At 43.7% G+C, this 23474-nt stretch overlaps 1 protein-coding gene across 1 annotated transcript in view; it reads left to right on the top strand.

Moving 5' to 3' along the window:
* Positions 1 to 20267, top strand: part of Tenm3 (teneurin transmembrane protein 3) — a 325821-nt gene extending 305554 nt beyond the window's left edge. Inside the window, exons 24-27 of the mRNA XM_042699846.1 lie at positions 7608 to 7904; positions 11870 to 13481; positions 16582 to 16712; positions 19471 to 20267. Of these exons, the coding sequence (XP_042555780.1) occupies positions 7608 to 7904; positions 11870 to 13481; positions 16582 to 16712; positions 19471 to 20223 (2793 nt within the window). The 3' untranslated portion in view covers positions 20224 to 20267. The remainder of the gene's footprint in view (positions 1 to 7607; positions 7905 to 11869; positions 13482 to 16581; positions 16713 to 19470) is intronic.
* Positions 20268 to 23474: the final 3207 nt, after the last annotated feature.

Raw genomic sequence — 23474 nt, 5'->3', positions numbered from 1 at the left:
CTCCTGCTTCTGCCTCACCAGTTTCATAGAGAGGTGGTCTCTTGCCAAGTCAACTCCAGCTCCTCCTTTTCCCTCCACCTGCATCCTGATCTGCTGCAGCCACCACTGCTTCTTTCCTGGGCTTCTTCCTTGGACATGGCACACTGAACTTTAGTTCACAGTCTTTATCATAGTCAACCCCCCCCCCAAGCAGGGACACACACACACACACACACACACACACACACACACACACACGCATTCCCAAACCTAGGCACTCATAGAACACACAAAGAAGCCACATGTCAGTGGCCCACACTACTCAGGAGGCTGAGATCTTTGAGAATCAAAGCCAGCCCAGGCAGAAAAGTCTGTGAGATTGTTACGTCCAACTAACCACCAAAAAGCTAGAGGAAGAGGTGTGGCTTAAGTAGTAGAGCACCAATCACTAGGCTGTTCAAGCCCCAGTACCAGCACACAGAAACACACACACACACACACACACACAAGCACTGCTCAGTTTTGTGCTTTTTCTTCTCTAAGACACTAAAGATACAAAAGCACTGCTCAGTTTTGTGCTTTTTCTCCTCTAAGACACTAAAGACAACACAGCACTTAACTAGAATAGCAAAAATGTAGGGGCCTAATGGTGAACCAGGCTCTTTTTTTTTTTTTTTTTTTTTGCTGAGTAAATCTTAATCAAGCATAGTATGCCTAAATTTTATTTTTCTTGCATGTATTATGATGCCTCTATTATTAGGTAAGCTATCTGTTACCTACATAAGATCACAACATTCGGATCTAGCTATGATATAGATGGCTACATTACAGATGAATAAAATCACCCCTACTCAGCCTCTCTTCACACTGTTGTTACATGAATCAAATGAGACAATGTGAAAGCGCTTTGACAATCAAAAGCATGACAGTCTATTCCTTCACCCTAACCCGGAGACTCTTAACCACGTGTTCAAACATTGGTCATTTCTACCCACATAGCAGAAAGTAGGAAAGAGCTGTTCAGCTTTCTGGGAGGGAAAATGTCAGTAGGAAGAAGGAAGAGAGGAAAACCCTTTGTCCATAGCCAACCACATGATATATCACCTGCTGCCTTTGAAACAAGTTGTATCTCAGAGTATTTTTTTTTCCTTCCCCTTTGTAACATTGCTTTTCAAATAACTGGCATAAAAGAAATTATGGAGGAAAGGAGAAAAGAGAGAAAATCTTGGCTGAGGGCTCTGATTCTCTGCCTGCTTCTAAAGGAAAACGGCAACCGTGCACATGGGCCTGGGTGTTACTGTCTCTCTAAAGAGCAGAACCACAATGCCTCAGCAAGAAATTTCTGAAAATACACTGTTTACAGCGGTGTGTGCAGTCACACTGAAAGGAGAGTTCCAGCTGATATCTTTGATTGCTCTCCCAGAGACAATACCAAGTTCACAAGGGAGGATTTCTGACTTTCAAGATAAGATTGGATTGCCAGCTCTGACTGCTAATTCCATTCCACTGTGCATTCCTAGAGAGGAATTCTAGGGAAGAAAGTGATGATAATGAAAGGCTGGTTTGAGGCCCAAAACCTGGAGTCTGCCAAAATTGGGACGAGAAGGTAGCAAGACCCCGAGCCACATGTGACCTGAATTCTCCCCAACAGCCATTTGCTTTCCACCCCTTCCTGAGACAAGCATGTTTTTTCTCCCACCCCTCAGGATTGCCTAGAAGGAAGTGCCTTTCATTTTCAAGGTTTTGACCTAAATTTGGCTATGTGCCTGACACTCAAATATTTATTCAGTGAATGAAAGAATGAGGAAAGTCAGCCCTATAACATGATTTTGTTTCATGGCATCTAGAGTTTCCCGGGAGAAGGACTATGTGAATAGCACAGCCCTGTAGCTGTTTGTATGCCACAGACAAAGCTAAAGCTAGGTTTAATAGAAAAATTGGTAGATGGTAGATGATAGAAAGATGTATGGATAGATGCTGGGAAGGTGGCTCAGTGGTAGAGCGCTTGCCTTGCATCCCTGAGGTCCTGGGTTCAATTCCTCAGCACCACATAAACAAAAAGAAAAAAGCCGGAAGTGGCGCTGTGGCTCAAGTGGTAGAGCGCTAGCCTTGAGCTGAAGAGCTAAGGGACAGTGTCCAGGCCCAGAGTTCAGGCCCCACAACCGGACCCAAAAACAAAAGAAAGAAAGATGTATGGATAGAGTAGATTGAGAGATTGATTGATTCTATTTTCTATCACATCTTTTTTAAATGTTTTTTTTATTGTGAAAATACCGTGCAGAGGGGTTACAATTACATGAGCAAGGTACATTTCTTATCGAGCATTGTTGCCTCCTCCTTCGTTTTTCCCCTACCATCCCTGCCCTTCCATCTCCACGACTACATCCCCACCCCTCGCCAAAGTTGTAAAGTTCGTTTTTCGATAGAACGATTTGTATATCTCATTGTTGCAATGGCTCCACCTGTATCCCTATTTAAACGATTTGTTTTTTCCCTTCCCCTCCACAAATTATACCAACATCAAATACAGTGAAAACAGGGGTTACACCATGGGAGAGAGACATACAAAGCAACAAAAAAAAAATCACCTTATAAATACATTAGAAACAACAGCAAGAAAGAAAAAACCACTGGTGTCCTTATCTTGGCTTTATCTCATCTTATCTCTTATCTACTATCTCTTATCATAGATCTATGATAGAGAGACAGACTGACAGATAAATAGGTAGATAGTACTTGCTGTCTTTCTCTTACAATAATTGGTAAATATCACTATTTTTTATTAGTGTTAAATTTGAGAAGCAGCTATCAATCAGTTACAAAAAAAGAAAACAACTACTGAGCCAGATGCCAATGGCTCATGCCTGTAATCCCAGCTGCTCTGGAGACTGAGATCTGAGGATCAGAGTTCAAAGCCAGCCCAGGCTAGAATAGTAAGACTCTTATCTCCAACAAACTACTCAGAAAAAGCCAGAAATGGCACTGTGGCTCAAGTGGTAGAGTGCTAGCCTTGAGCAAAAGCAACTTAGGGGCAGCTCCCAGGCCCTAAGTTCAAGTCCCAGGACTGGCAAAAAGAAAAAAGAAAAGAAAAGTAAAACCTGTTATGGCATTTCAGTTATAAAATGTATTCCTATACTTGACCAGAATCAGATGCTTCATGGAAAAAGTAAGTGAATTATTTTAAAAAGAAATTCTCACAGTTTGAAAGCCAAGTGTGTTTGGAGACATATATAAGTATGTTACCATAGTTAAGTCTTCCCAGCCCATCCCATTTGAGTGGTATTTTAACTGAGTGGCCTGGCCTGGAATGAGTTCACATGTAGTTAGCACATGACAAATGCGAAGACACAGAGCAATCTGTAGCAAGTTGAACATCCAACAGAGACCCAAGGGGCTCTTGTTGTTACCAAGGGCACTGGGGAATAAGCCAGCCCTTCTTCACTCCCCACCATGACATTTCAGATAAATGCATAAAACCTGATGTTGGTACTGGCCCCTCCTGGGGCAAACTGTTTAAGGTCATTATGCTTTTAATCTTCAAACATTCCAGAAAAAAAATTACTGCTTTCCCTTCTTGATAGCAAAGGAATGTTGTGATTAATTACCATCATAGACAGGATGATTAAAACTAGAGATCTTTACAGAGGAGTCCACAGTGATCACTTAGCCATATACAGCATTTGGGTTCATTTTTACATCGCTAGAGATATAGCCATGATCGTGTGTGTGTGTGTGTGTGTGTGTGTGTGTGTGTGTGTGTGTGTGTGTGTGTGTGTGTGTGTGTGTGCAGTACTGAGACTTGATCTCAGGATCCCATGCTTTCTAGGCAAATATTCTATTATGTGAGCCACACATATACACACACATGCTCCTTTTTTTTTTTTTTTTTTTTTTAGTGTTTTTTAAGATTGCTCAGGTTTTTGATGTAGCCAGCCTCAGACCATGACCTTCCTACCATCACCTCTCAAGCAGTTCAGGATCACATCACACTTATCACACACTGATATTTTATTTTTCCTAAGACCATGCCTCAAACTCTATATCTGATGCTTTCACTCATTGGCTGGTGCTCCACCGCCTGAGCCATACCTCCAACCCTTAATATTTTTATAATTTATAATACTTATCAAAAGCCTCACTGGGACATGGATTTAAAACACTAATATATAAAAGATATACAGGCAAAAGTGGCTCACACCTATAATTCTATACTCAGTAGACTGAGACCTAAGGATGGAAGCCAACACAGGCAGGAAAGTCCATGAGACGCTTATCTCCAGTTAACCCCCAAAAGGCCAGAAGTGGAGCTGTAGTTCCAGTGGAAGAGCATTAGCCTTAAGCACAAAGGCTCAGGCACAACTCCCAAGCCCTAGGTTCAAACCCTAAAACCAGCATGAAAGAACCTTTTTTGTCATTTTAAAAATAGATGGAAAAGTTGCCATGATTTCTAAAAGTTTAAGATGGCCTAGAATGCACATACCCCCTCATAGCTACATTTTATCTCTCCAAAGAAGGAAATCTGAACATGTTTAAGAGGGATACAAAAAAATCATCAGAGAGGTTAATTGTATTACTGAATAATAGTGGCTGACTTTTTGAAACAGATAGAATAGTTAAAACCTTTCTGGACCTGGTGGAATACACCTGTTGTCTCTGCTACTCAAGAGACTCGGGCAGAGCCTAGGAACCTAGTAGTTTGAGCAACAAAGTGAGATGCTGTCTCAAAACAGCAGCCAAGAACCAGTGGCTCAGTAATCCTGACTACTCAGAGGTGAGATCTAGAGGATTAAGTTTTGAGGCCATCTGAAGCAGAAAAATTCACTGGATTCTTTCTCTAAATAACCAGTCAAAAGCAGGGCTGGCAGTGTGGATCAAGTAACAAAGTGCCAGCCTAGCAAACTCAAGACCCTGAGTTCAAACCTTAATTCTAAATAAAAAGGTTGCAGCGGGGGGTGGAGGTTGTTTAGACTTATTTTGGAAATGGGAGGAGGGGAACCCATCTCCAACACAAAGTCATTACTTCAATACAAGAAAGGCACTGCACACAAAACTTGTCTGGATAAAAAGAAAAGCCACATCTCATAATGCTTCCAGATGCTTCCCTCTGGTGACATATTTGGTGCAGAGACTCACACAGCACCCACACTGATGACATTGTGTGCTTTTCATCTGGAGGAATTGGTGTCACATAGCCATACTAACAAACCAAAGAATCTGCAAAGCAGAGGTAGTATGACAGTGGCATGTGAAAAGATGGGGTTCCGCTTTCAGACCTGTCTTTTCACCCTTCTCCCTACAGCAACTAATCACCCAGGATCTGCAAGTCACATAGTGTAGAGACAAAGGAGGCGGAAGGGCTAAAGAAAGCCTAAAGAATTGAAATACAAATTAAAGACAATGCAAAGTAAACGCAAACAGATGAGGCAAAAAGTGACGGCCCCCATATCCATGGAAAACTCCACAGCCTGTCTTTCATGGTTATTTGTAACCCAGAATAGCACAGGGAAATAAGAAAAAGGACAAACCCCAACATTTGGTGCTGGGGGTGGGGATTCTTGTACAACACAATGTGAGAAACCCAAGATCCCCGGTGGAACACTGAAAATTGTTCAAAACATTTCCTTAAAGCATCAAAAAATATAACCTGAAACACCTGATTCTGCCTGTTATGAAGTTTGTTTTATATCAACGCCTTCTGCAGCATTAAAATTGTGTGTGTGTGTGTGTGTGTGTGTGCACGCGTGCGTGCACATGCGTGCACGCATGTGTATAGCATTAGGTAGGAGCTTCTTTCCAAAATGCACAAAGCATTCTGCAAACTGAAACTCATCAAGCTGCACAAAATTCACACAAGGCAGGGAACAACTAATATGCATGTGTCTGCATGGGAAATGGAAGCACAAAAAGCACCCAGCAGAATCCCAGAAAAATTACTGACAGACAGAGCCAAAGGGGTCTAGTCCAACCTCCTTATTTACAGATGAATGAAACAGATTCAAAGGGATTAAAAGACCCAAGGCAAGCTCTTTCTATGCACCCTCAGGTTTGGAGATCAAGATTTTTGACTCCTAAATTCCTCCCTCCATGACAGATAAACACACACACACACACACACACATCTCTCCTTTTTCTCCCTAATGCCCATTTCTACTATGACAAAGTCCTCTCTCTCATCACCCAGATCAGAAAGAAAAACAATGAAAAGTTAAGATCTCCTAATTTCCACCCATGCCTCTTCCCTTTCTAGTTCTTTGTAAGTCATCTCATAGAACATTTTTTCCCCTCCAACATCATTTCTTTTAAGTTCTTGTTATACTTTTCCATGGATTTCATAGCAACTCCCCTGAACAGCTAATTGGAAAAAAATTAAGCTTAGGGAGGATTTTTGTGGAGGATGTGTTTAATATTAACTATAAAATGCAAAGATGAGTTGTATCGCAGTTTTTGCACAAATACAACTCATTCATTCCTGGAAACCTTAATCCACTCTCTTTCCCCACCTCCCAGTGCCACCACATTGGCAACCCTATTTCCACTGGGGTTTTGGCAAGGTTGAACCATACTCATACCCTATCCTGTATATCTAAGACTGATTGCTAGAGCTGTACGTTTTGAAGTCTCTAATTAGGCCACAGTCTTGTCAATTAAGGTTTTCCCACTTAATTTTTAACAATCCAAATGTTAATGAGCATGGTAGTACCGGTAAAATACCATCTCCATCAAGGTGCTGTAGAAGAGCAAGGAATGAACAGGCTATGGTCTCTGCCCTGCAGGACTCACAGCCTACGAACAATATAGACTATTTGTAAAGTAGAATTTAATCAGGGCCATATTTCCACTGCAATTACCAGTGTTGGCTCATGTACGCCTTGGATCACAGACAGATTTTTGTCAGAGATTCGGGACATGGCACATGGCCACCTAGAGAGCCTCTTACAACAACGTGGTACTACATTTGTAAATTAAGTACAACATTCAGGCCAGGGATATGAGAAAGTAAAGGACTTTAAAGTCTGTGCCAGTTACCCACATGTTATCAAAAAAGCATTCTCAAATATTATGACTTCTCAGCCGTGGGCTCAAAGCAATGATCATGTTTGTAACCTCCTGCTATTTAAGCTCATTAATAATTGACAGTAATGTGGGTTCCAACTTCTGCTTAACTGCTCTTCAAAGGGTTAGAGTCACATTTACCACTGTGTTTTATTTAATATAGCCATGATTAATTTACTAAGCAATTATTTTCCAGTGTCTTTCGGGGGAGGAGCTCTGAGTAATTTACATAGGTGTCAGGTTTATCACCTTTAGGTCTTCTGAAAAAAAAAAAGAAAACCCTTGAAGGCAAAAACATGGTGGTGTTGTTCTCATTCGTTGTTTTGGTTTGCAAGATTTCAGTATAAAAAGGTTTTGTGCAAATGCCAGGCTTTCTGTTTCCTAAAAATCTTTTAAAAGAGCAGTTAATCTACTGCCTCACATTTGTACCCAGGAAGGGACTAAATTAATTTGCTGACAAAGAGAATCAATCATCATAAATAACATTTAAACAATACTGGAGACTCTGAAGACTAATAAGTGGCTGGCATTAGAATAACATGATTTATTTGATCGTGTTGTTTATGTGTTAACAGGTTAATGGCAGAAATCTCCTTTCAGTTGACTTTGATCGCACAACAAAGACAGAGAAAATCTATGATGACCACCGTAAATTCCTCCTGAGGATCGCCTATGACACTTCAGGGCACCCGACGCTCTGGCTGCCAAGCAGCAAGCTGATGGCCGTCAATGTCACCTATTCATCCACAGGTCAAATTGCCAGCATCCAGAGAGGAACTACGAGTGAAAAAGTAGATTATGATGGACAGGGGAGGATTGTATCTCGAGTCTTTGCTGACGGTAAAACATGGAGCTACACTTACTTAGAAAAGGTATGTCTGAACCTGACGTTAAAAACAGGGCAGGGATGTTTAACAATTTTTTTTTTTCCAGCCATCCCCAGAACACTACAAGAGGAGGGGGGAAAAAAACCAGTATCACGTGACTGAGTTCCATTTATTATTCTAAGTATCAATATGGCAGCCACAGCGGTGCAACCCTGATGAATTTCTACATTAGCAAAGTAGTTTTGCCTTAGTTAAGTTCTACTATCTGAGACCCTTTTAAGTGATTTATGCTGTAAACAAACAAGCACTAACATTATCCACCTGCCAAGCTTTATGCGTTGACAACATTCACAAATTAGACCTTGAGCTTGTAAGTCATTTGTAAATAATTTCTGTGCCGGCTCTTTCATTTAAGAAAGAGTCTTACATTAGCACAGTTAAAGCTGTCAGTTTTGCGTTGTTTCTGGCTGAGCTTCAACATAACCATGAAAAAAAGCACATAGGTCCTATTTATGCATTATTAACCAAAAGAGGTTGTTTTCTTAGAAAGTCACATTTCCTGATATATCGTGGCATCTCTCTTTTCTTTTACATGTAATAGATAAACATCATAACTTGGACTTTTTCCCATTTCTGAAAACTGTGCACACTGCCAGAAATGAAGATTTAAAATTATCTATATTCAGACAGCTGAGCTATATGATAAGCAGCTTGATGTTTTCCCTGGGATCAAGAGGAATGAGTGAGGAAGAAAAGGATGAAAATGAAAGAACTATCTCCCTGCAATTCTTTCCTGAAGAGACAGAATTGCCCTAAATGGGGGCTGGGATGTAGCTCAGTGGTAGAGCACTTACCTAACATGCATCAGACTCTGGGTTCAATTTCCAGCACAAAAAAAAAAAAGATATAATCCACCAAAGAGAATATTCATGGGATGCTTCCTTTGTCTTTGCAACAGAAATTACTCCATTTTGAGGTTTTGTATGTCTCAAATCTTAAAGCCCTCCACTACAAAGTGCACAGCAGTGCACAACTTTAGTTATAAACTCAACTCTTAGCAGTGTCTGCCTCCACCCTTACATATATCAGAAGTTACACACAGTAACCTCCATCATCCAAACAAAAATCACGCATGCACCCTTTCTGTGCTTACCTCTGCATTTTTGTTCTCCACCAGATGTGCTCTACCCAACTCCTCCATCTGCACCTAAGCCCCTTCCACAAGAGCCTTCCTTCTAAGAACCAGTTCCAGATTCAGAGCTCAGTGCAGGGCACCACTAGTCTTACAGCGGCCTCCCAAGGACACCTCTGGCCAGTCTGCCCCCTTGCAAACCTACCTGTCTCCTTTCCTTAGAAGACCCTCACCCCAGAGACAATGGACTGCATCTGATCACTGAGCAAACTCACCACACACTACACATTGAACTGCGCTGAGAAACCACAAGAATAAGGCCCTACACAAATACCTGTGTGGGAACAAATCTTGCCACCAGAGCAGCCCCTAAGTAGAAAAGGAATAGATTGGAACAATTTTCCCAATCCAAACTTGAGTATATTGCAGGTAACAGTAATAGAAATATAAGAACCCAGACTCCAAAAACTAATAGCAGTGTTCCTTACATGGCTGCAAAAGGTTGAGAGGGAGCTAAGGAGTGTGATCATCGATAAGAGCCACCATTACAGAATGATAAAGGCAGTCATCAAGATCACTTTTGTGTATCTGCAAAGATCAAAGAAGCCAATGAGACCTTTGTCATGGTCTCTCCTCAGTCCCAAACTACTCCATTTCAAACTATTCTCTCCAAAACTATTTCATTTCCTTTCTAGGATAGACACGGTAAGCCAAAACTTTCTCATAACAAAACAAGTAATACTTCACTAACAACCATCAAATATCATGGTAAGTGACTATAACATAACACAGGTAGCGATACCTCCAAAAAGATCATGCAGTCCTCCCTGAGAGGGATGCAGACTGTGGGGAACAACTCTCAGGGCATTTACTAACACTGATGTGTCCAGCTTTCTATCAGTGTGACAATATACCCAAGATAATGATCAACTTAGAAGAAGGAAAAGTTTGCGTTGACTCTCACTTTCAGAGTTTGCAGTCATGGCCCCTTGGCTTTATGGAGGCTCTGTGGAGATACAGAATGCCATTAAAGGGAGCATGTGGAGGAGAGCCACCCGTGGCACAGTGGCCAAGAAGCAGAGAAAAAGCAAGAGGGGGAGAAAAGCATCCAGAGTCCCCTTCGGGATCATGGTCCCAATGCCCTAACTTCCTGCTTAGAGGCCAACATTGAAAGGTTTTACAGCCTCCTAATAGTGCTATACTTCAAACCATCAGCATATAGACTTCGGTGGACATTTCAGATACAAACTATAATAACCCACACTTTTATTTTTCAAAAAATGTCCTAGATGTGGCCACAGAGCAGATTCTTTTTTTCTTTTTTTTTTTGGTCGGCTGTGGGGCTTGAACTCTGGGCCTAGGCGCTGTCCCTCAGCTCTTCAGCTCAAGGTGAGCACTCTACCACTTGAGCTACAGCGCCACTTCCGGTTTTCTGGTGGTTTATTGGAGATAGGAGTCTCACAGTCTCTCCTGCCCGGGCTGGCTTTGAACTGCGATCCTCAGATCTCAGCCTCCTGAGTAGCTAGGATTACAGGCGGGAGCCACCAGCGCCCGGCAGAGCAGATTCTTTAAAAGCCTAAGTTGTGAAAAACATTTTTGAAGATGGTGGGAAATGAAGAGAGCCTTGTTAGTGAGTATTTCCACATCCAAGACAAAGGATTAAGCCCCAGAGACTCCCACCCTAACTACCCTCCGGCGTCTTCCAACACTCCACCTGATCTAACAAGGGATCGGGAGGAAACACCATTCTCTGCATTACAACTCGGTCTCACCTAAGCCTCCTCAGGGTTCACCTTCTCTCAGGTTGGCCATTTGTCTTTCTGTGGCTGACTGTCAAATAAAGCTTATTTTTATTTGTATGTTTATTTACATCATGATTTAACAACACCAAAGCATGTGAAGGCCAGCACCCTGACGATCACACCAGAGGTCCAAATCTGATTTGGTACCCACAAAAGGAAATATAAAAATGTAGCTTTTTATTTCAGTATAGACATCTGGTAACGATATGAAAGGAAAAAGTGAGGGGAGGGAGTGGTGGAAACCTGCCCAGCTCAAGTAGTAGAAAGCAAGCATAAGCCAAGTGCGGTGGCTCACACCTGTAATCCTAGCTACTCAGGAGGCTGAGATCTGAGGATCACTGTTCAAAGCCAGCCTGGGCAGGAAAGTCCATGAGACTCTTATCTCTGATAATACACTAGAAAACACACACACACACACACACACACACACACAAATTTGCAGGAAAAAGTCATATCCTTAATTCAGTATTATTCTCTTTTACAGCTCTCATTCACCATGTGGCTAATTTAGCAGCGTTTGCTGACATTGATGCTTTATGTACACATTGTCTATTTTTGCCTACTTCATCTCTTCTTCACAAAATATTTCAAATGCTTTGCTCCTCCCCCAAATATACAGGAAATTAAAGCATGATTTGAGTGTCTCTTCAATCAAATGAAGGGAGAGAGCCACCTACTAAATAATTGCTAACTGTGGACAGGATTGCCTTTCCCCTGTGCTATTTTCCCCTTGAAATATTGTCTTTAAAGCAGCTTTGTTCATGCCTGTATTATGAATTTATCCAAATCCATTGACAATCTGCTGGTTGGCCATGAATGCCTGGAAAAAAGAATGGTACAATCATGACAAGTAGGACATTATGAATCTTGAGCCACTAACTGCAGAAGCCCTCACAATTAAGCATGCACGCAAATTAGGCAGGGAATCGTTAACAACATGTAAGGTCAAGGATAACTCAATTAAAATGAAAGCCATTTTCTCAGGCAGAATGTTTCTGTGTATTTGTGGTCAGTAAATCTGTGTTTGCTTCTCCCCACTCACAAACACCAGATAACCGTATGTCCTCTCTTGACAGTCCATGGTTCTTCTGCTTCATAGCCAGCGGCAGTACATCTTTGAATATGATATGTGGGACCGCCTATCTGCCATCACCATGCCCAGTGTGGCTCGCCATACCATGCAGACCATCCGGTCCATCGGCTACTACCGCAACATATACAACCCCCCCGAAAGCAATGCCTCCATTATCACTGACTACAATGAGGAAGGGCTGCTTCTGCAAACAGCTTTCCTGGGTACCAGCCGGAGGGTCTTATTCAAGTACAGACGGCAGACCAGGCTCTCAGAAATTTTATATGATAGCACAAGAGTCAGTTTTACCTATGATGAAACAGCGGGAGTTCTGAAAACAGTGAACCTCCAGAGTGATGGCTTTATTTGCACCATTCGGTACAGGCAAATTGGCCCCCTGATTGACAGACAGATTTTCCGCTTTAGTGAAGATGGGATGGTGAATGCCAGATTTGACTACAGTTATGACAACAGCTTTCGAGTGACCAGCATGCAGGGTGTCATCAATGAAACCCCTCTGCCCATTGATCTTTATCAGTTCGACGACATTTCTGGCAAAGTTGAGCAGTTTGGAAAATTTGGAGTGATATATTATGACATTAACCAGATCATTTCCACGGCTGTAATGACTTACACAAAGCACTTTGATGCTCATGGCCGCATCAAAGAAATTCAGTATGAGATATTCAGATCCCTCATGTACTGGATTACAATTCAATATGATAATATGGGTCGGGTAACCAAGAGAGAGATTAAAATAGGACCCTTTGCCAACACTACCAAATACGCTTATGAATATGATGTTGACGGACAGCTCCAAACCGTTTACCTAAATGAAAAGATCATGTGGCGTTACAACTACGACCTGAATGGAAACCTCCATTTATTGAACCCCAGCAACAGCGCACGGTTGACGCCTCTTCGCTATGACCTGCGAGACAGAATCACTCGCCTGGGTGATGTTCAGTATCGGTTGGATGAAGATGGTTTCCTACGTCAAAGAGGCACGGAGATCTTTGAGTACAGCTCCAAGGGGCTTCTGACTCGCGTCTACAGTAAAGGCAGTGGCTGGACTGTGATCTATCGCTATGATGGCCTAGGAAGGCGTGTCTCTACCAAAACTAGTCTAGGGCAGCACCTGCAGTTTTTTTATGCTGATCTAACTTACCCTACGAGGATCACTCATGTCTACAACCATTCGAGTTCAGAAATCACCTCCCTTTATTATGATCTCCAAGGACATCTTTTCGCCATGGAAATCAGTAGCGGGGATGAATTCTACATTGCCTCAGATAACACGGGGACACCACTGGCTGTTTTCAGTAGCAATGGACTTATGCTAAAACAGATTCAGTACACTGCATATGGTGAAATCTATTTTGACTCCAACATTGACTTTCAACTGGTCATTGGATTCCATGGTGGCTTATATGACCCGCTCACCAAATTAATCCACTTTGGAGAAAGAGACTATGACATTTTGGCAGGACGATGGACAACACCTGACATAGAAATCTGGAAAAGAATTGGGAAAGACCCAGCTCCTTTTAACCTGTATATGTTCAGGAATAATAACCCTGCAAGCAAGATCCATGATGTGAAAGACTACATCACAGGTAAACCTCTTGTATTTCTAAGTGCTAAATTACTGTAATCATTAGATGAATACACAAAGTCACTAGAATTGAACTGTTAAATGCAGTCATTTCTCTGAGCATTCTTAAACCACAAAGGGAAAAAGGAAACATAGTCACTTCTACACGTAGCCTGCCAGTTGCCCAAGGCCACTGTTTTTTTTAAAATGACTTCTAATCTAGTCCTTTAAGAAAGAGAATTTATAGGGAGAAACAGAAAACATAGTATACACAGAGTCCAAAAGTAGGAGCTCCAACCTCAATCTCTCTCCTACAAGTTGTATGGGTTTATAGGCAACAGAACTTCTTTTGGGTCCAATTGCTGTATTGGTTACTTTTCAGTTACTGAAACGTTTAAAAAAAAAAAACTTGAATCATCAAATAATCATTTTATAAAGAGGAAAAGTATATTTTGGCTCAGTTTGCATGTGAAGTAGACCCCAGTAATTGGGGTTTGCGTCAAGGCAGCATATACAGGAAAAGCACATGACAGAGAAAAGCTGTTCATTTTATCAGCCAGGAAGCAAAAAGGAAAGAGAACTAGATCGAGGTTCCTCAATCTCCTTCGAGGGCATGCCCCCAATGACCTAAAGACCTCCCAGGCAAGATCATACCTTTCAACGGTTCCATTACCATCCAATAGTACCACTCTGAGCACCAAGCCTTTAACACAGGAGCATTTAGGAGATAATCCAACTTCTCAGCTATAGCAGTTATCCTAACTGTAAAGTGTGGCAATACTCCATGGCATGGAATTCTGCATTAAATAATAACTACTTTATAAATGTGTAATGAGGTGTTTACCCCCCCCCCCCCCACACACACACACTGCCATCACCTCACCTAGAGACAATAATGGAGCAATTTCTCCATCAGTTCCTGAGTTCAGTGATCATGTTTCTGGTCTGTCTTTTTACACTACTGCCTTCATGGCCATTTAGCACAATTGTTGTCTGATAACACTACTGAATACACATCTGATTTCTCACCCAGATGAGGCAATTTTCAAGCTACAGATTCAGCATATGTGCATGACACTCTGTTCGTTTTGTAGGATTTAAAACCTCAGATCCCACTTCTGCAACCACAGAATGACCAGGATTTAAAACAAAGACAGGTCCTCACAGGCACTTCTGTTGTTCCCTTTTGTGAGCGGACTCTTTCCCCCTCTCCTCCAACAATTCTAAATCCTCCGGCTTTCAACCCATTGTTCCTTATACTGATGTAACCTTTTACCACATTTGTATCTCCCAGAGGAAGGGTCATTTCTGTCTTCTTCGTTTGGTTCTGAAGGTTTTCTTCTTCGTTTTTGGCTTGTGTTTAATACTCATTCAGGCTGCCTCTTTTCTAGCTCAGTATTTGAGGCATGCTCAGATGACAGATGTCTCCTTCAGTTGGCAGGACAATTCTTAAAGTACTGCCCCCTGTCCTTGTTACATCTGCTTCATACCTTTCCAGACTGCTTCAGGCTTTCCCTCCCTCTCCCCCATGTGAACCAACCTCCCTTCTTCCAGCATCTTGATTCAACAAGACCTTCAATTTTTTACCTATATTCAACAACATTTATTTTTTTTCAGTGCATATCTGCATTCAGAGTCCTTAAGCAGACATTGCTCAAAGTACTGCCCTCAAGACTTCAACACTTGAGAGAAAAAATTTTCCCCAAAATCTAAGGCTTCATCTTGTATTTTCTTTTTTCTTTTTTTTTTTTTTTGGGGGGGGGGTCCGGTCGTGGAGCCTGAACTCTGGGCCTGGGCGCTGTCTTTTAGCTCTTCAGCTCAAGGCTAGCGCTCTACCACTTGAGCCACAGCGCCACTTCCGGCTTTTTTCTTTTTGTTTATGTGGTGCTGAGGAATCGAACCCAGGGCCTCAGGCATGCAAGGCAAGCACTCTACCACCGAGCCACCTTCCTAGCCCTCATCTTGTATTTTCTTTTGCAAGCCTATATCCAGTCTCAAAAAGAAACAAATCTAAGTAATCCTTTCCAGCCTATCCTATGTGAACCACATGCGGATTTATATCTCCCCACCATCCTATTTAAGAGAGAGAATACCACTAGGTTGTAGCCATATGATGCCTGGACAAAGGACCTGCCAGCCTGGCAAAGGGGTGAGAGTTTGTGCCCTAGAGAAGGAAATAGGAAGCAAATGGCTCTCCATCATTCTGACAAGCAGTTTACCACTGGTTATTTAAAGGGTGTTGACAGGGACTGACTGAAGGGCTGGAAAGCCCACAGTTCCTGAATGCATCCTCTCCTAGCAACGTGGACGGCAGGGAATGCCGGAGCAGCATTTTCTGAAAAACATCAAAAGAGAGATGGAACAGCATAAAATATATTAGGTGAAATGCAATTTCAAATTTTCCAGCAATGTGCTTAATATATAAAATAATCTACACCCAACTGTACTCATAAAGCTGCAAGCCTGCTGAGTAGTTCTATAACATTATAACCTCCAGAATAGAATAAAAGCCTTATTTGGAGCTTAATGGCTTTCAGAGTCACGTGGCAATATTTTAAAATACTATTTTAAAGCTTTCCAGGTTCTCTCCCCAAAAGTTTCTCTCCACCTGTGCACAGTGAGCCTTTGAAGTCAGAAGTGATGGTAATCAGAGCTTCTGAGCCCTTGGCCCGTCTTGTCAGCCTTTCACACTAAGAATCAAATGCTCATTTTTGTACTCTCAATTTAGGGTTTGCATGAATAGAAAATGAGCTGTGAAATCCTATCTTTGAGCACTCACTTCTGCTAACACACAAGTTCTACTTAATACCAATCTTCACTAACTACAAAACAACTTCCATTGGTTGTCTACAACTATGTCTGGGATGTTCTGCATTTGTATCCCTGTATCCCACAAGTACTTGTGTCAGTGTATCCAGTCTGAGGACCTATCAAGTCTCCATTTGCTACAGCATTTACACAAATTCCACCCTTGAGGTTATTGTTTCTTCTAACATTACAGGTTTGAAATGGAAGGAGGAAGATTATTTGTGAAATGGGAGTGGGGCTAAGGCTAAGGATTTACATATTGGAGAGCACAAAACAAACTGTAACACCTTTCATTTTGAACTTTCTTGTCCTAGATGTTAACAGCTGGCTGGTGACATTTGGCTTCCATCTGCACAATGCTATTCCTGGATTCCCCGTGCCCAAATTTGATCTCACAGAACCTTCTTACGAACTTGTGAAGAGTCAGCAGTGGGATGATGTGCCGGTAAGAAACAAAAGGCAAAACTGTGGAAAGGTGATAAGTGTCTTGTTCACCCACCTTTTATCAAACTACTCTTGTGAATACTGTACCAAAGACAATTTTCCTTTTCTCTTTCCTTCATTTTACCCTTCTGGGGGAAGGAAAACCAACACTTCCTGTATGTTTCTGTTCGGCAAACCAAGGGTCTGTTAAACAGGCTTAAATCTGTTTTTAGCAATGCTAATAAAAACATAGAAAGGCATTATCCAAAGGTAATAAAATGCAGAAGCTCATTTTTTAGTGCTAGGTTTCTACAGAGAACCCCATGAAGGTACATTTCTGACAGTAGAGACCTGCAGGCAGAGAGATAATAAACAGGAGAGCAGGAGATTCGTATTACAAATTAGCAGCCCACAAACAGGCCATAGAGTTCAGCTTCTCTAAAAATATTAACAATGTTTCATGGGGAGGGGGGGAATGTCCTCTGGTAAAACTCTACCTACAACCAAGTGTTTATGGAATTTTCCTGGAAATAACAGACCAGGGGCCTGTACCTATTGGGGGAAACAAAATAAGAGACAAACGGAATATTGCAAAGTCAAAGCTGCCATGTAAGAAAGGGGCACTTTAAATTTCCATCATTCAGAGATCAGAACGGAATGCACAACAAAACAGAAGGTTTTCTGGCTTAAAGCAAGAATAATTAGAGATCCAAAAACTAGGTTACCCCATAATGATAAGGAGAAAAGTACAAAGTTACCTAGAGAGATTAATCCCCCCCTGCTTGAGCAATTTCCTATAACTCCAACAAATACAAAGAGAAAAATAACCATGAGGAAAACACACAATGTATACAAAAAAAAGTGCAGGTACAGATTGCCTGGTACAGATTTCATATTTAATGTAACATGTTTTTCAGATGACATCCTTATCTTTCAGAAGAAAAACCCACCAAATTTCTCGTGTCTGGGAGCCATTTAAATGTTTCTACTCATAAATACACCTACAATGATAAAAGGCCATGAAGACATACTGAAGTTCCCTCGCACACTTGAACATGCACATCCTAATTGTGTGTGACTTTCCAGCATGTCTGAAAACACAAATAGACTTGGATACCTCCCCCCCCAAAAGGCACCTTTTAGTATGATTCAAGTTCTCTATCAAGAGAAATGTTCAGCAAAAAATTAAAAAAGACAAGTTAGGGAATCCCCAGCAAGGACACTGAGCCTGTCCCAAGTGAAGAAAAACAAATGCTTCTCTCTGTGCTGTAAATGAAACAGATGTTTCCATTTGGGGAAACACTGGCCTGACAAACATCTGCTCTACGAAATGGCTGGCGTTAAGATGCCCAATTTAAAACGTTTGCCAAACGGAGATAGTCCAGGATCCCTCAACTTTCTAAAACATCCTTGTCGTTAGGAACCCCGAGCTCCACTCTGCCCTATGCATTTCACTCCTGCGATCTTCTTCTGAAAAACTGTCTACCAGGAGATTAGGCAGGGTGGACTTACACTAGAGCACGAGCATTTCAAAGCATATACAAAGTACAGGCCCCAGCCTTTCCCTCTGTTGCATCCCGTGCTGTCTCTTCCTTGATGCCTTCCTTAGAGAAAGCTGCTGCCAGGGAGGGCTGGGTTTCCGACGCCCCAGCGGGTTTTAAAAGGAGCATGGAGGAGTTGCAGGAGGAAAGCTAAAGGCATATGTATGCGGCCCACATTAGAAACTTACACACGCACACTAGTTCCATAACAGAGTTCCTTGAACCACTTGCAAATACATCCCCACCAGGAAGACACGTTGAGGGAAGAGGATGGGTTGTGTTGTTTTGTTGTTACTGAAACGCTTTTATTGCTATTATGAAGGTGATGTGCCCTGGTTGTTTTAATGGCCGCCCGGGCCTCCTCCTCCACCCCCGGGCCTCCTCCTCCTCCACCCCCGGGCCTCCTCCTCCTCCTCCACCCCTCGGCCTCCTCCTCCTCCTCCACCCCCGGGCCTCCTCCTCCTCCACCCCCGGGCCTCCTCCTCCTCCACCCCCAGGCCTCCTCCTCCATCCCCGGGCCTCCTCCACCTCCACCCCCGGGCCTCCTCCTCCTCCTCCACCCCCGGGCCTCCTCCTCCTCCACCCCCGGGCCTCCTCCTCCTCCATCCCCGGCCTCCTCCTCCTCCATCCCCCGCCTCCTCCTCCTCCATCCCCGGGCCTTTTCCTCCTCCACCCCCGGGCCTCCTCCTCTTCCACCCCCAGGCCTCCTCCATCTCTGGGCCTCCTCCTCCTCCACCCCCGGGCCTCCTCCTCCACCCCTGGCCTCCTCCTCCACCCCCAGGCCTCCTCCTCCTCCACCCCTGGCTTCCTCCTCCACCCCCAGGCCTCCTCCTCCACCCCCAGGCCTCCTCCTCCATCCCCGGGCCTCCACCTCCTCCACCCCTGGGCCTCCTCCTCCTCCATCCCCGGGCCTCCTCCATCCCCGGGCCTCCTCCATCCCTGGGCCTCCTCCTCCTCCTCCACCCCCGGGCCTCCTCCATCCCCGGGCCTCCTCCTCCTCCACCCCCGGGCCTCCTCCTCCATCCCCAGGCCTCCTCCACCCCTGGGCCTCCTCCTCCACCCCCCCACACCCCCCCCCCCCCCGCCTCCTCCTCCACCCCCGGGCCTCCTCCTCCACCCCCGGGCCTCTCCTTCTGGCGCAGGCCGGGGACGCCTCCTTCGGGAAGCCTGGCTTTCCGGCAATCGGACGTTGTCCCTCTTTCAACCACCCCCCCCCCGTGTTGTGTTTTCGCCTTTCAGCCCATTTTCGGGGTGCAGCAGCAAGTGGCCCGGCAAGCCAAGGCCTTCCTGTCGCTGGGGAGGATGGCGGAGGTGCAGGTGCGGCGCAGGGGCGGCGGCGCGCCGTCGTGGCTGTGGTTCGCCACCGTCAAGTCGCTCATCGGCAAGGGCGTCATGCTGGCCGTGAGCCAGGGCCGCGTGCAGACCAACGTGCTCAACATCGCCAACGAGGACTGCATCAAGGTGGCGGCCGTGCTCAACAACGCCTTCTACCTGGAGAACCTGCACTTCACCATCGAGGGCAAGGACACGCACTACTTCATCAAGACCACCACGCCCGAGAGCGACCTGGGCACGCTGCGGCTGACGAGCGGCCGCAAGGCGCTGGAGAACGGCATCAACGTGACCGTGTCGCAGTCCACCACGGTGGTCAACGGCAGGACTCGCAGGTTCGCCGACGTGGAGATGCAGTTCGGCGCGCTGGCGCTGCACGTGCGCTACGGCATGACGCTGGACGAGGAGAAGGCGCGCATCCTGGAGCAGGCGCGCCAGCGCGCGCTCTCGCGGGCCTGGGCGCGCGAGCAGCAGCGCGTGCGCGACGGCGAGGAGGGCGCGCGCCTGTGGACGGAGGGCGAGAAGCGGCAGCTGCTGAGCGCCGGCAAGGTGCAGGGCTACGACGGGTACTACGTACTCTCGGTGGAGCAGTACCCCGAGCTGGCCGACAGCGCCAACAACATCCAGTTCCTCCGGCAAAGCGAGATCGGCAAGAGGTAACCCCTGCGCCCGCGCACGCCGGGCTGCGGCGGGGACCGCGCCCCCCCCCCAGGGGACCAAACCGGTTCTGCTGCAGTTTCCCTTGAGCCTAAACCACGCCCCCTTTGCTCAGATTTGATTTGGGGGGGTTGTTTTTGTTCTTTTGGGGGGGGGTTGTTTTTCTGTAGCACAAATCCGAATGGGACTCTCGGAACACAGAAGAGCCTTCAGGAGACTGACACTGCTATTAACTATATAAATAGATGTGTATCTATACAGACATGCGCGCGCACACGCACACACACACACACACACACACACACACACACACAGGACAAAGACAACTTTTCTTTCTTTTTCTGAATGACCTTAAAGGTGATCGGCTTTAAAGATAATATGTTTACATAGGCGTCGCGCTGCACTCAAGTTGGACTGAAAGTATTCCAAGGGGAAAAAAAAAATCATCATCATCGTCATCATCATACAAGGAAGGATAAAGAGGCCTCCACATTGTGCTCTGGGCCCCTCTGAGGCACTGTAATTAACAAAGGTTCAAAACGACAGTGGCAGACAGTGTTTCCCAATAGTACCGAATGGTCGACCGTTGCTTACAGGAAAGTAGTCTTCTGCATAGGGTGTGATAGATAGATATATAGATTATATATATATATATATATATCTGTTCATTTTAAATGTGGGGCAAAGTTACTGTTGATAAACAAACAACCCAACTGCTTCCCTGTGCTGCATTGTAAAAGGACAACGGCACAAACGACTTGTGTTTCAGCGGGGATTTAATCATGGGTTTTACAATACTAATATGGTTTGCCTTGGGAAAACACACACACACACACACACACACACACACACACACACACACACTGGCAAATAGAATCCTTGTCACTGATAAGCAAAGGAAACCCTGATTTTTTTGTAAATTATGTGAGACAAGTTGTTTATGGATTTTTATATGAATTACAATTTACTGTACATCAAATATTAGTCTCAGAGGAGTTAATTTATGTAAAGTGTTTAAAAAGTTTATACTTAAAAATAAAACGATAAAAACATGTGAACTGTGTGCTTTTTTTAAAAAAAAAAGGGATTGCACCTTTTGTTATCTGTTATAGCTGTACAGTATAACTTATTATATTGTAGAGATATAACAACTTATGCCTATAATGTCCAGAAGTGTTCATATTTTTGTATTAGGTTGAAAATAAAATGTGCGACTTTCTATCACTAGACAATAGGACAGTGAAATCCTAAATAGGTGGTGAAACAACTCCCCTTTCTCGTCCTTCTCTTTCATCAAGCCAGTGTCCTGGACCATTGTCAACTAAGAGGCACCCTAGATAACCTAGGCTGGAGGAATGTAATGGAAGATGGGGGGGGAGATAAGGAGGAGGGGTTCTCTGGCCCTCTCTTAGCCCTAGAAGTCAGTGGGGAGTTGACATAATGAACCACAGGGTTTTACTGTTATATTATTCTTCCCTGATGGAGGAAAGAGACTGCATCAGATGCTCGGGAAATGTTTGCCAGAAGGAAAGGATCTGATGTCATGGTGACCATTAAATGTTTGTTGAAAGATCTAGAAAAGATAGAAGAAACCCAGCAATGGTGAGCAAGCCAGAGAAGCCAATCAGAATCACTTTGCTGGTCTTGGATTTGGACCCTCCAACCAGAAAGAAAGACCAAAATAAAGGGGGTGGGGGAGAGGGACCCAGAAGCTCCTGTAGCCCAATAACCCAATCAATCATCTTGGGTAGGGGCTGTCTAGCATGGCGGCCTGGGCTCATCCCAGAGAAGCCAGAGGTGGTAGCCCCAGCAGAAGGAAACTGACAGCACCTCCTGGCAGCTCACATGCCGGGCCACCAGGCTGCCCTCTGCACTCTGTGCCAGCCCAGCCCGCTCTGACAAGTCTTTTCGTGAGCACTAAATTCAGCCACAAAAAAATATTTTTAGAAAATCTTCCTCTGTTCATTGAGCTATAGTACACACTGTTTTCCTCTATGTATAATGGTGATAAAATATAGCAAGTGAACATGTCGTAAATATAAAGGTTCAAGTGATGTATTGAAAATAATTTTCTAACTGCTTTGTATGTATCACATACTCTAAATTGCACAGTAGGCGTGTTTATTAAACAGATTGGATGGGAAAGCTTCAAAATAGCTACTGACTTTACAGTATCAGTGCTATTCCTGTCTTTGTGTATTTGGTAGAGCATACCGAAGTAATTAATCTTCTAATGAATGCTGATATTTTATTAGAATGAAAGCACAGATTAGCATTAATATTTTTTATTCTGGAAATCCTTTGGCAAGTATTATGAAGCCCAAATTTAGAAAACGATGAGATTTCAAACCACATAAACATGGCTCTGTTTTACATTTTTATTTTCTAACTGTTAACTTAGGTATTTACAGTTCTGTCCGATTGAACTTGTGCAGGACTGTATTTAGCATGCTGTAAGTATTTTGGGGTGAAATAGGCTCTGAGTCTAAATTCTCAAGAAATGTCACTGACCATGAAAAGCTTGTACCACGTGACAGAAGTAAAATTATAGTCTTAACCTCTTCTTGACATGGACTGGTCTTTACAGGGGCACCGAAAAATGACAGATTTGGAGAATCTCCTGGTGCTTATTTTAGATGAAGTCAAATCTACCCAATTAGTGTCTTGTTAGTAGGTATAATGAGCCTATTTCTTTCTAAAAAGGCTTGTGAACTGGACATGCTTTTACAAGAAATAGTGACCTTGGGGAATATGTAAACAAAAGATCTTTTTCTAAGAGTTGGGGGGGTGGGGGTGGGGGACTGTATAATGAAAAGAATTAGCTTACAAAAAAAAAGAAATTGATATTCAAAGTATTTTAGGCAAAGCCAGTCAAAATGCTTTCATGATATTTTGAGATGTAAATTTTGTCTGATTTGTATTGTTCTTTTCATTTGCCTTCTTAACTTTATATGTGACCTGAATTTTCCATAACTTGATGACTATAGATTGCATCTAGGCATTCCAATAAAAGCCAACCCAATGTGTGTGTGTTTATATATTTTTTCAAATCTTGGGCTAACCTGTATTGCTTTTGTGTTTTTACACAGAGCGTGTGCACATGCGCGCGCGCGCGCACACACACACACACACACACAGTTCTTGGGGTATTGATTCGGTTGCAACCCAGTTGGTATTATCTTTGGCTTTATTATTTTTTGGTTTGTCTACTGGCCAGAATGGCAGCTCAAGTCTGTGCACTTCACAAAACACTC

The sequence above is a fragment of the Dipodomys spectabilis genome, unplaced genomic scaffold (genome assembly GCF_019054845.1).
Source record: "Dipodomys spectabilis isolate Male_0828 unplaced genomic scaffold, ASM1905484v1 ptg000009l, whole genome shotgun sequence".
Taxonomy (NCBI): Eukaryota; Metazoa; Chordata; class Mammalia; order Rodentia; family Heteromyidae; genus Dipodomys; species Dipodomys spectabilis.
The sequence above is the reverse complement of the archived record's forward strand: the minus strand, read 5'-3'. Positions and strand labels throughout refer to the sequence as shown.